At 41.2% G+C, this 12905-nt stretch overlaps 1 protein-coding gene across 1 annotated transcript in view; it reads right to left on the bottom strand.

Annotated features, from left to right (window-relative positions):
- The window catches only part of STK17A (serine/threonine kinase 17a), a 274808-nt gene that overhangs the window by 76626 nt on the left and 185277 nt on the right, over window positions 1-12905 (bottom strand). Inside the window, exon 4 of the mRNA XM_085607415.1 lies at window positions 5588-5714. Coding sequence (XP_085463541.1) covers window positions 5588-5714 — 127 coding nt within the window. The remainder of the gene's footprint in view (window positions 1-5587; window positions 5715-12905) is intronic.

Raw genomic sequence — 12905 nt, forward strand, 5'->3', positions numbered from 1 at the left:
CTTGGAGAACCTACAAACCCTATACTTCCCCACAACCAAAGGGGCATAGCAAAGGTAATGGTACATTGCTTTTGTAAATAAGCCATTGTGACAAAAAGTTACAGATGAAAACATCTCTACTCTTTTTCAATATTTCTTTATCTCAAAGTTTCTTTGGGAAACCTTTGAGGGATCTACACATACGACCCCTGGCTGAATTCAGAATGTGGTCTACTTTTCAGAATTATATAGCTTTCCTGGATATCTTATGGATTGCAAACTGGTTTGCACCACAAACTAGATTCAGGTTGAAAGCACACCAAAAAAAAAAAAAAGGAAAAATGGGCTACTTCTTTGAAAAAGGTCAAAAATGTGGTAAAAACGTGTTGTTTTTTATTCAGCTCTGCTATGTTCCTGGCAGCTGGGAAGATGGTGACTTTAGTACATTAAAAAGTTTGTTGGTCCCATATTAATGAAACAAAACAGTCGCTTTTATCCAGAGCACTTTTCCCTATTTTTCCCCAAAGCTCTAATATTTTATATATTTTGGCCATTTTCTCGGTCCCCTCCAGGGTCATACACAAACCCTGGGAATCTTTAGTAACTTCACGATATTGTAAAAAAAGAACCCAAATTTGGTGTGGATAGCTTATGTGGACATAAAGTTATGGAGGCCTAAGCGCGAAATACCCAAAATACCCCAAAAACAGGTATGGCACTGGGGGACGGAAGGGGGAACCTGGCAGCGAAATGGTTAAGCAAAAGCATTTTCTTACAGTGCTGAGGACTACCAACTGACAATCGTTGAAGTCAATGGGTCATCCTGAGCACTAAAGTGGATAAGCATAGTGCCTATCATTTTTGGGAGCAAACTGGAACTAGGTGCTGTAGTGCTTCAGGAAAGTCTGTGCCCCCAGCCCTCAAACTTACAATGCCACACCATAGCTTAATCTCTCATGGCATGCTTGGACATTGTCCGTGGGTTGCAGATGCGGATCAAATTTCAAGCACAACAGTCACAGAAAATTCTCATCATGGTGAATGCAGGGAACAAAAACTTTGCTCAATAGAGAGACAGGAATCTGTGGGTAAAATAAAAGAAAGCTGACTCCTCAGAAAAAAGGGTGTTTTCAGAAAGCGTAATGAGCACTGCTAGACCAGACAGTATTAGGATGGTCTTCTTCCAAAACCTTTTGCCCATTTCCCACATGTTTTGCCGATTCCCTTTTGTTGGCTTTTGGACTCTGAGCACTTTACCACTGCTAACCAATGCTAAAGCGCATGTGCTCTCTCCCCTAAACACGGTTTGATTGATACATTCACAATTGCCATATTTAATTTGCTAATAAGTCCCTAGTAAAGTGCCCTACATGTGCCCAGAGCACTGATTGTGCCACTGACTCAAAGTAGCCCTTGAAACAAGTCTCAGGCCTACCAGTGAAGGGCCTGCATGTGCAGTTTACACTTCATGTTGACTTGGCATTTAAAACTCCCTGCCAAGCTTTAAACGCCCAGTTTATTACATTAAGTCACCCCTAAGGTAGGCCCGTGATAGCCCATAGTGCAGGGTGCTGAGTAATCAAAAGGTAGGACATGTACTTTTAAGTTTAGCATGTTCTGGTAGAGAAAAACACCCAAAAGCGTTTTTCACTACTGAGAGTCCTATCCCTCTCAGAGGATAACATTGGAGATTCCTTATTACACTTAATATGCTGCAATCCCTGATTGAGAGGGAGTAGATCTGTCATATTTTGTACTTATGGATTTGTACTGATAAGTCATCTTTGATGGTAAAGTCGAATTTATCATTATAACTTTAAAAACCCAAATTTTAGAAAGGTGGCATTTTCCTGGTCTTAAGACTTTTTGTATTCACAACAGGAGCAATAGGGGGAACAAGGAATCAGACCGCCCCCACTCAATCAATTATAAACAATATGGGGTCTGATCCCCAAGAGTAGTGAGACATAATATTTTCCTGACACCTGGGGGTTGCTAATATCTTTTTTCTAACCTTATTCAGTTCAGTTCTGGTAAACAATCCAATGACTGGTCAGTCGTCAACTTTTTTTTTTTAAAGAAGGAAATTCGTCAATAACCAATTCACATACACATCCAACCTAATTGAAATTAACGTGTAACCGAAACTCAAAAGATGAGGAGATTTAGAAAAATTGTGTGAAAAGGCTAGAAAGCACCTCAAGTGCGCAACCTTACAGGGCTGCTGGATGGTACTCGCCAGTATGCCCACGTTAACATCACTGGTTGCTTTCTAGCCACAACCAAAATTAAAGAAAGAAATAAAGGTGTGTGTGAAAATTCTATAGAGGTGAAAAAGTCAAAACAACATACAAGTGTGTGACAGTCAACACTGAAAATCTATAGCTCTCTCAGTGTTCTCTCAACCCCAACCGTGCAACGAGAAAGCAGTTCTCAAGTTAAAAATAGAGGTACCACACACATACAGCACATCCTTTATTAGTTGTTGTGAGCGTCCTCGGTTTAAAAAGCAGGCACGTCACTGGCCACTTTTAGCTGCAAAAGGCCAACATGTTTTGTTGCCATACACTCTTGGCAACTTTGTCAGGGCTTGTTGGGGAGTAAATCATCACCTCAGTCCATCAACCACACCCAATCTAGTAGCTGCCAAAGTCCATCGTACCAGCAGCCACCATCTCTACAGGAACCTGCGCCCACTGGTCGCGTTCCACCTTTAGTACTGCCAGTGTCAGTCTTCGTCGCAGTATGGAATTCCTCCAGCGTTCACTCGTCAGCATCAACCCTTTATTTTTTAACTCCTCATCTGTTGAGTTGTAGTTACACATTAATTTCAATTAGGTTGGTCGTTTATGTGAATTGGTTATTGATGCATTTCCTTCTTTTTTTTAAAAAAAGTTGGAGTAGTAACGACTGACCAGTTATTGGATTGTTTACCAGAACTGGACTGGATAAGGTTAGAAAAAAGATATTAGCAACCCCCAGGTGTCGGGAAAATATTATGTCTTAACCCTTTTTGTGCCTACAGCCTGTCTGATCTGTCTCAGGTGGATGACAGGTGGCCTTTGTGTATTAAACACTAGACAGCTATACACAAAGGGAACTTAGGTGTGTCTTGATGGATCTTCCAGGAAGGCTGGGAGGGAGGAGCCAGCCACAGTCTCACACTTACACCTGAATAGGCTGTGTCCTGTCTACACACAAAGGGCTTCATACCCACCTGTAGTGAGTCTGGAGCCAGGGCAGGAAGGGAGGTCCTCTGTGGACTTCAAAGACCCTGCTTTGAATCACCCTCACTTCAAGGCACAACTGGGTATAAGACTGAGTCTCTGACCCCACCAAGACAGTATACTTCTGGACCTGAAACCACTCTGCCAGGAAGATGATCTGCTGTTCTAAAGGGCTACCACTCTGCTGGACTGCTGCTCTGGAAGACTGCTTCCTTGCTGTGTTGCCCTGCTGCCCACTGCTCTCTCTGACTGGGAAAAAGACTGGACCTACATCACTTGAACCCAGAATGACTCCAAGGGCTAACTGACTAGTCTCCTGATTTGATGTCTCTGGGACTTAACAGATTTCAACTCACCCTGCGCTTTCACCTAGGACCACTGGAAGTGGGCATGAGGTGTTCTGCTACAGCACCGATGCATCCACTGATGCGAGAGCAGAATTGACGTATCTACGTCATTGTGTAGAGCAGGACTGGTGCATCGCACTTGGAACCAGAGCATTGCTATCGGAAACCCCGCATCGCCGCCACTGCAGAGAAACTATCAAATCATCCCCTCAATTGTGTAGAGAAACCCAGAAAATCGACTTTGGAACCATTGCATATATTAACTGGTGCATCATCTTCAGGACTAGCACAGTGCCATCATTGCATGGAGAAAATCGACACATCACCTTGGCAGCGGGATTGACACCGATGCATCGCTTGACTGCAGATCACATCTTCAATGTTGCGACCAGGATTAAGGTACTTTTGTTCACCGGGCCTTGTGGGGTCCCTGTATTCGGCCTGCACTCCATCGTGGTTGGCCTGAATTTTTGACTCGGGCCCGGTCCAGAGCAACCAGATATCCCAAATAGGTGCTAATTGCTTTTAAGCGTTATTTTCACAGTTGATCTTTAAAAATTGGTATCTCGACTTCTATTGATTGGATTTTTGTTTTTTGGGTCTTGTTTTATTTATAAAATTGAGATCTTTTTTAGGACTTGTGACCTGCGTTGCACTGCGCAGCCGTGCTCGTGCAGGTCGCGAGACCTTTAGTAGGTGAAAAACGGGGAAATCAAGCTGACCTAGGAATCGCACACGCTTGTGCGTGTGCGTTTCCTTTTCAGCTCCCCCATTGGCCTTTGCGTGCGTCTTATTCTAAAAGACTGCACGCAATTGGCCCGAGGCGCATGAATAGCTCCTCCCATGGCCTATTGGTGTCTATTACGCGCACCAAGCGCGTAATAGACACCAATAGGCCGTGGGAGGAGCTATGATCATGCCCAGACACAGGTGTGACGCGCGGGCCACTTGTTTTTCTTTACTTTTGGTAAAAGCGCGGCACCCCCGCTTTACTTTTGATGTTATAAGTAAAGCGCGGGTGCCGCGATTATACCAAAGGTAAAGAAATAGAAAAAAACATCTATTTTGTTACATTTGGTATAATCGCGGCACCCGCGCTTTACTTTTAATGTTGTAAGTAAAGCGCGGGTGCCGCGATTATACCAAAGGTAAAGCATTTGCGATGCAAGAAGTCTCGCATTACTGAAAGCTTGAGCTATTGGCTTTGCAAATAATTATGCAACACCAATAACTCAAACTTTTAGTAATGCGAGACCTATTGCATTGCAAATGTTTGTTCTAACCTGGAGTGGAGTCTTTTTGTGGTGTTTTCACTGTGTTACTGTTTGAAGCACTGTACAACTATTTTATACATTGACTCTTAAGTTTAGCATCACTTCTCTGTACCAAGCTATCACAGGGTGAATACAGGATAACTTAGGGTGTGCTGTGAATTACCCAGACTAGGACTGTGGTTTCTACTTGGACAGGGTGCATACCTCTGCCAACTAGCAACCCAATTTCTAACAAGCACCTATGGAGAAATTGTTAAGCAGACCATGAAAAGAAAGACGTGTAACTGAAAAGCTTAAGATCCAAGACAAGAAAGTCTCAAATATAAACTTGAACTAAGGACAATTACAGCCCCCCAAAACAGAAAACAATTAAATGAGGAGCTAGTGTGCAGGGATGCTCAATGGATGTAAATAAAAATATTAACTGACAACTGATTCGATTCAAGTTAGAGTTAGGGCATTCTGTGATTCAACCTCTTGGAAAAAAACATTTGATGGCACAGGTCAACCATTAACGTAATCAATCCTCCATCCCATCCTAACCACACTGGGTAAAGTCTGAAAATTAACAACAGAACACATATTCCATAGTTAACAAAGAGTCATCAGTGAAACAAATATCCATGAGTAGGCAATCCCAACGTTACTCAACGTCACTAGTACTTTTGTTTCATATTGGTTAAACACTCACAACAGGCAATCTTTAAAATAAAATCCTTTAACATTACTTTCACTTCAGCCAATAACTGTAATGACTTACCAACATATTCAGGAGTCCCCATAATTTCTCTAAGTTCTTCATAGTTGTTAATTACTCTGGAAAGCCCAAAATCAACTATCTTAATGTCTCCCAAAGGACAGCTACTTGTCAGTAAGATATTTTGAGGCTGAAAACCAAATAAACTAGTGTTAAAAAAAGACACATACAGTTCTAAAAACCACTGCCAGAAACACTGCCAAGAGAGACTGTTTAGCACATTAGAGATATCTGGGTTGTTTCAGTTCTACACCTCTTACTAAAGCATGGTTTTACCAACACTATCTGGCAAGCAAATATAATAAAGTATTTCAGCTAGTGGAGTGGATCTACATTTTAAAACAAGTTGCTTAACCAAGCATAATTTAAAAAGGGACTATATTTTGCAATTTTACAAGCTACATCAGTGCGGATTTAGAAAGCAACGGCCATGAGGTTACATTAGGCCCAAGTAGGAACACCACAACTTTGCATGCTCACATTGTTAATTTGCCTTCTTTTTCTAAACATGATGACATTTGACACATTTCATTGTGTTCCTGTGCAGGATAATATTCTCTGAAACAGCACTGCTTACATTTCCACTCCTAGGCATATTATCACAATACCTTGAACATTCTGAACAAAGGCTAAGTTCACTATGCAAAATTATTATTGTCTGTTCATAATAGAATCAACAATAGCAACCTGTCTGGAACTTCGGCATGATAACATGGGTGATGTTCATTACAGAAACAGCATCACTTCCTTGTTTAGTTAGAGGAACACTTCGCTGGCACTACAAGGTCGCTGCATCTTGGAATTACAGCCTACCTGATTCCAGTCTAGCTCTTGCAAGGGATGCTGCCCAACTCTCTACCAAGATGGACATCCTGATAACACTTACCTATAGGTAATGGGTAAATTAAATCACCCTACAGGGATTTGGCAGATTCACCCTATTGGTAGCGCTAGGTAGGAGTGCAATATATTACAGTGCTTATATGCAAGCATATATTCTGTAATAGCCAAATATTTGAACTGGTTATCTTTTTCACCATTTTCATAATGCTAATTACTTTATTTAGTTTCCTTCTATTGATTAATGCAGCGCAAGTATTTTACTCAAGAATCATAATGCTTCAATAAATAATTAAACTGCAAGGTATGTATTTCTTGTGTATCTCTTTGGGCATTCATTGGTAATCAAATGAAAAGGTTTGAGATCAGTTACCATGATTTCCTTGGAGAGTCAGGGTTGTCATTTTGAGGTTGCACAATCCATTTGTTATCTTATCAGGTTAGGGGACAGATGGTACACTGTCAGCTAGCAGGACCTATGCCAATATATCCTGATGGTGTGCGTGGAATACATCTCGCACAGTTCTGACATCTATGTTGTCCAACAAATGCACAGTTTACTTGGGGAAGTATAAGCCGTACGACAGGACTGCTGGTTCATGAATGAAACCTTAAATTGTATTTAAGTTTGCACTGCATGAAAAGCTTAGGAAACCATTAAATGCAGTGGAAAATATTCTGACTCACTGCTTACTCATGATTACCCCTAGATTTTTCAGGTACAAAAATTAAGCTGTATTGATGTACATATATATACTTCATGCTGAGGAGCAGGTGAAACCACTTAAGGCTCAAGAAGAGTGATTTATGACTTACGCTCAAGGATGTTTAGATGGGGTCAACCACCTGTTACAAATCAGAAGTCGAGTGGTGAATTAGAAATGTGAAAGACCAGAATTACTGTTGTAAATGGAGGATCATATGAGAAAGGCTGCTATAGTAGCCCTGAAGCGAACACTGGTGAAATGAAGGAGTGAAAACTACAGGCCTAAGATGACCATAATGCATTAGGAAATTAGAGGAAAGGTCTACCAAAGCAATGTCCCAATACCAGAGTTGCATCCACATGAGAAATTGGAGTATGAGGGAGGACAAACAATCATCTTCTATTATTCAGTTGATGGGTTTCAGGGCCATTTGCTAATGCCACTGTGAAACTCATAAGTAAAGTCCAGATTAACTATTCACCTTCTGCTCCAGGAGCTTTTTATGGAGTCAACCATCTAACCTGGATCACAGGCACCAGTTATTTAATTGAGGCTGTTCTGCTCCTCCAACCATCAGAAGAATACAGATGAAATAATGTAGTTTAAGTTTGCAGATCTACATATCTGAAGGAAGAACTCTTAGAGCACCTCCACCTCTAGAGAATACCAAGCTGGATAGGTTGTAAAGCAATGAATGTTCTTTGACTGAGAATCTCGTTTGTGAGAACTGAATCTGAGGAAAAAACGTATACTTATCTGTAATGGTGGTTTCTTTAGCCCTGTGGTGTATACAGGTACTCTTAATTCCATGCGACCTCAAGGTGGGACTACCCAGCAGGTGTGTGTAAAACATTTTTTGGTTTTCTTCTTCACAACAGGTGATGGAGAAGGAATGCAAAACTTATTCTATTCTTTGCTTTCATCACCCCCACTACTGACCTACAGACTGGTTGTGTAGCAATACCTTTTTTTCCTCCTTATTTTTTATGATCAAGCAGGTTTTTACCATTCACATTCACTCCGAGAATTGGTGTAAACTCTGTCACACTTTAGAAGAGGTTTGACCCATCCCAAAACAAGCTGTTTACAAGTTTTTAGGTCTGGTGTTAGTCAAGACCTTTTGATTTAACTAATATAATAACTAAAATATACTTATTTACAGGGGGGGGCTTTCAGTCACCTTTCTTTACCAGTTGGTCTGTTGTGTCAGTTCAATTTTGCTTCCACCCCCTGCAGCATACAGCATTGGACAGTGGGTCAACATAAGTAAGCCTCTGGTTACAATCATTTAAGTGACTGCATTTTGCTCTTTTTCAAAGTGTACATCTGCACACAAGGAGTTCCCTTTAAATCCAGTGTTGTCTGATGTGACAGGATACAACTGAAGTTCACACAGGCATATTCCAGCGTTATCAGTACCTGTCTCCTTCCAATGCTGTTGTGAATTCATTTTGAAGTGGACTTCTGATATTTCACAGCATATCATACTGTGTTCCTGGAATCGGTTCAACTTTATGGTGAGCAGCACACTTAGAACGGTTTTATTTCAACATAGGTAATTGTAATTTGGGTTTTACTATCCAATATTTTGTAGTTTGAACTCTTTCCTTCCATCTATCTGGTTTCTTACCTTCTTTGCCTTTTGTTCCTCCTTTTTCTTGCCTTTCCTTCGTTCTTTTTTGCCTTCTCTTTACTTTTTCATTCACTTTCTTTTTTACTATTCTTACCTTTTCACTTTTTTTGCATTCTTTACTTTTTTGTTCCTTCTTTGCTTTTCTTTTAATTCTCTTTTCCCTTCTTTCATCCATTCAATCCCTTCTTTCTTTCTTGCCTTCATTCTTTCTTTCTTCGCACCTTCATTCCTTGCCTTCTTTACTTTTTTCCTCTTTTCCTTCTCTCTTTACTTTCCATTTTCTTTGTTCCATTCTTTCCTTCTTGCTGGTTTCTTTTTTTGCTTACTTTACTTTCGCTCTCCTTTTTCCGTTTGCCTTCTTTCCTTTTTCCTTCCTTTCGTTATGCTTTCTTTCCTTCCGTCTTTTTTTTACTTCTTTGCTTTTTTTCTTTCGTTCTTTCTTTTTGCCTTTCTTTTTTCTTCCCTCCCATCTTCCATTCTTTTTTTTACTTCTTTTAATCTTTCTTTTTTGCCTACTCATGATTTCTTGCCTTATTTCCTTTTTTCTTTCTCCTTCTTTCTGCCCTCTTTCCTTCTCTGCTTTCTTTCTTTTTGCCTTCCTCCCTTCCTTTTTTGCCCTTGGTCCTTCCTTTTTTGTCAGCCTTCCTTTTTTCCTTCCTTACTTTCTTCACTTCTTTTTGATCGTCTTTCTCAAAGGCGACACTAGTGGCCAATACCATACCAATTAATTTTTAGGTCTGTGCTAGCAAAGATCTTTTGATTTTACTAGAAGTATGTATAACATAGTTACTTATAGGGATTTTCAGCCACACTTCATCCATTAGTCTGTGATAGTGTCATTCACAGTTTTCTTCCACACACTCAAGCATGCATCAAGGGGCAAAATTAGCCCACTTCAGCCATTGATTGACTATGAGTTATGGCATGCTGCCCTTTCAGAAGGAGCACAGCCACACAGAAGGTAGCTTCCGTCAGTGCCCAGAGAAAGTCTGATTAAGGGGAATTTTAAGGAAATATTGTTTCAGCCTGATTTTACGGAAAATTGGTGCAGTTCTACCTTGAGATTGAAATTGTTAGGCATAGCGGTAGTATTTTTCAGATTTAATGAAGGCCAGACAGCTTCTTGGTTAATAAAGTTTTGCAAAAACCATGGCAAAACAAAACAAGAACTGCCAAAAGGCTGACGGCTAACATCCGATCTATTGGCTGTGCCAATGCTGATAATCATTTGTAGTCATAACTTTACAGGCCTCTCACGCTGGTGTTTTAGTTTCAACTGCTGTATGGCCAGCCTAGATACCCACTAGATTAGGCAGCTTGTGCTGGACTTCAGACAGCAAAGTAACTTAATACAGCAAGTAAAACAAGCATTTGCAATGCAATAGGTCCCGCACTGGTGATCGTTTGAGCTATTGGCATTGTAAATACTAATGCCTTTTATTTATGTATTTTAAATAACCCACAAGCGGTGCATAACCACACACTTTGTACTTCTAATCGTTGTTTACGAGAAGCAATGCTGGCAGTAACTACGCCTCTTTTACTGCCAGTCTTGCTTTTCATAAGCAAGGACTATCAGTACAAAGTGCGTGTTTATGCACCGCTTGCAGCTTTTCCAAACACATAAATTAAAGGCATTGTCATTTACAATGCCAATAGCTCAAACTCTCGCAAATGCGAGACCTACTGCATTGCAAATGCTTGTTATAACTGCTACAGAGCTCAGAAACTGCCCCTAAGTGGTGCCAAAAGAGACAGCTTTTCTCAAGCAGCCGGCATCATTTATACTTCACCATTACAAGAAATGCACGACACTAGGCAAATAATTTCACTCTCTACACAAACTGCCAATATGCAAACAAAACACAGTACTGCCGATGAAATGTAACAGGATTTAACACAACACAGGCTACCTTGGAACTGGATATTTGGGTGAGATTTTTACTTGCAACACTTGAAGCAATTACTCTGATTCTGGGGAAATTACTTTATCCCCCTACATACCAAATTGCAAATATCTGAAATATGTACTACCAGGATTCCATGGGTGGAATATTTTAAACAGAGGTCATCTGAGATTGTACGACAAAAAAAGCCTAGCATTGGAGCGCCCAGGACAGACAGTTAACACGCATAATGGCTGTAAACAACTATGAAGTTAACATTAAAAACAAAGGCAAAAACTGACTAGGACTGTTAGAGTCGGTCTACCAGCATGGCAGCATACAAGTGTGATCCCCTTTTAGTCACAAATCTGAAAAGTTGACTCAATAAATGAAAAGCAAAGGACCATACAGTGAGGCTTCTATGTAGCCCTAGAAAGCCGTGGACACACGTTAGGAGCAGGGTAAGAGTGCAGCTCTGGTGGACCTTAGATCCTAGAGAGTCGAGTTAAAATCCCAATCTTTGAACGGATTATTGGAGCCAAACAACTCCATCTACACTGCTCCATATTGTCAAATTATAAATCCAGTGGTACTATTGCGCTCCAAGGTGGCAGCAGAACAATCAAGCATCTTGGTGATTTTAAGTCTGAGCTGCCGACATGGTGGTATGCCGGCGAGGCAGGCCATAGACATAGGGGCATAAAAGATTCAAGAAGCCACTCCGATAGGTGAAAGGGAGAGATTTGAAACTTTCTACCTACAGTGCAAGAAAAACAGACAGGAAACCATAGCATAAGCCCGGTCACTTATTCCACCGGGATCTTATGCCACTGGGTACTTGTCTATGCTTTGTAGGACTATAAACATACAGAAAGAACAGCTCTCCGACTCCCAAAATCACACTCTCTAAGGGTAGTACAAGTGGAATAAAATGCTGTACTGCAGTGGTAATCAATGGCGCCACTGACTTACCAAGATCGAGAAGTAGCCATGCGCACCCTTCAGTGACTGCGGCAAACATGGGCAGCTGGCAGGCAATTCCTCCTCTGAGAGGTAGCAGGACCCGCAGACAGACAAAGGGAGACCGCATTTATATGCGCCGGCAGGAGAGCAGGGAAAGGAAGCCAGTGATGGCAAAGGAAGAAAGAATACTTTTAGAAGGGCCAGTGACGGCAAAAAAAAAAAGCATTTGCAATGCAATAGGTTGTGCATATTGCACTGCAATGTTTTTTGTTTGGTAGCGCCGATGCAGCACTTTCACATTTATGGAGGCCACGCCCCTTTCTTTAGACAAGCCGCATATAAAGAAAGGGGCGAGGCCGACATTAAAGTGAAAGTGCAGCATGGGAGCTTTTACAAAAAAAAAAGCACTTGTTAGTCAAGTTGACAAACAGATATTTTTTGTAAAAGCGTCCATGCCGCACTTTCACTTTAATACCGGCCACGCAACCTTCTTTAGATATGGCTTGTCTAAAGAAAGGGCCTCCATGGATGTGAAATATGGGCGGAGAGTGGGCAGGGGTTCAAAGCCATACTCCACTACTGCATGCCTCGCAGCAGCGCATGCGCTGCCCAGGCTCGACCTAATAATCACTTGAAAGACACATCACAAGAAAAGCCAAATCATAGGATGCAAGACTGTATTGTACTCCAGGTCAACTTGAAGACCGTACAGTTTCTCTGTTGTGCTGCACATCATGGGAATACCGCATTGGGGTCAACAACCTTAGAAACCATTTTCTTTGTGTGTTGGAAGACTGCACATGAAGCGGAGCCGTACATGGAGGTGCAAACTTTTCATTTTCTTTCATTTCCTAACTGTACCTTCTTTGAAGCATTCAAATGAGTGGATTATTGGCTTAATGGTTCTGCACGATCTTTTTTAAAAAACATTTTTTATTGAGATCCACCAGAATTTACAAATTCATCCATGTAACACAATATAAATGTGCGGTAATAATGCGTTTCAGAATAACCAAATACAGCATAAAAAGATCTTTGTCAACTACAATTCCCTAAAATACAATATTCCCGTTATCAGCATGTTTACAGCCGTACATTTATGCTTGAAACCGTTAGAACAACCTAGCCCGACTATGCCCTCACATACACTTAATAGGACCATCAGAAGTCCTTTCTTAGTTGCATGCGTAGCGATTAAAGCCACCAAATTGCCACACAGACCGCCCCGCCCCGCCACCGCCACCACATGCCAAATGAACAAGTTACCCTATAGACATCAGCATTGCAAGGGT

This window comes from Triturus cristatus, chromosome 5_2 (genome assembly GCF_964204655.1).
Source record: "Triturus cristatus chromosome 5_2, aTriCri1.1, whole genome shotgun sequence".
Lineage (NCBI taxonomy): Eukaryota > Metazoa > Chordata > Amphibia > Caudata > Salamandridae > Triturus > Triturus cristatus.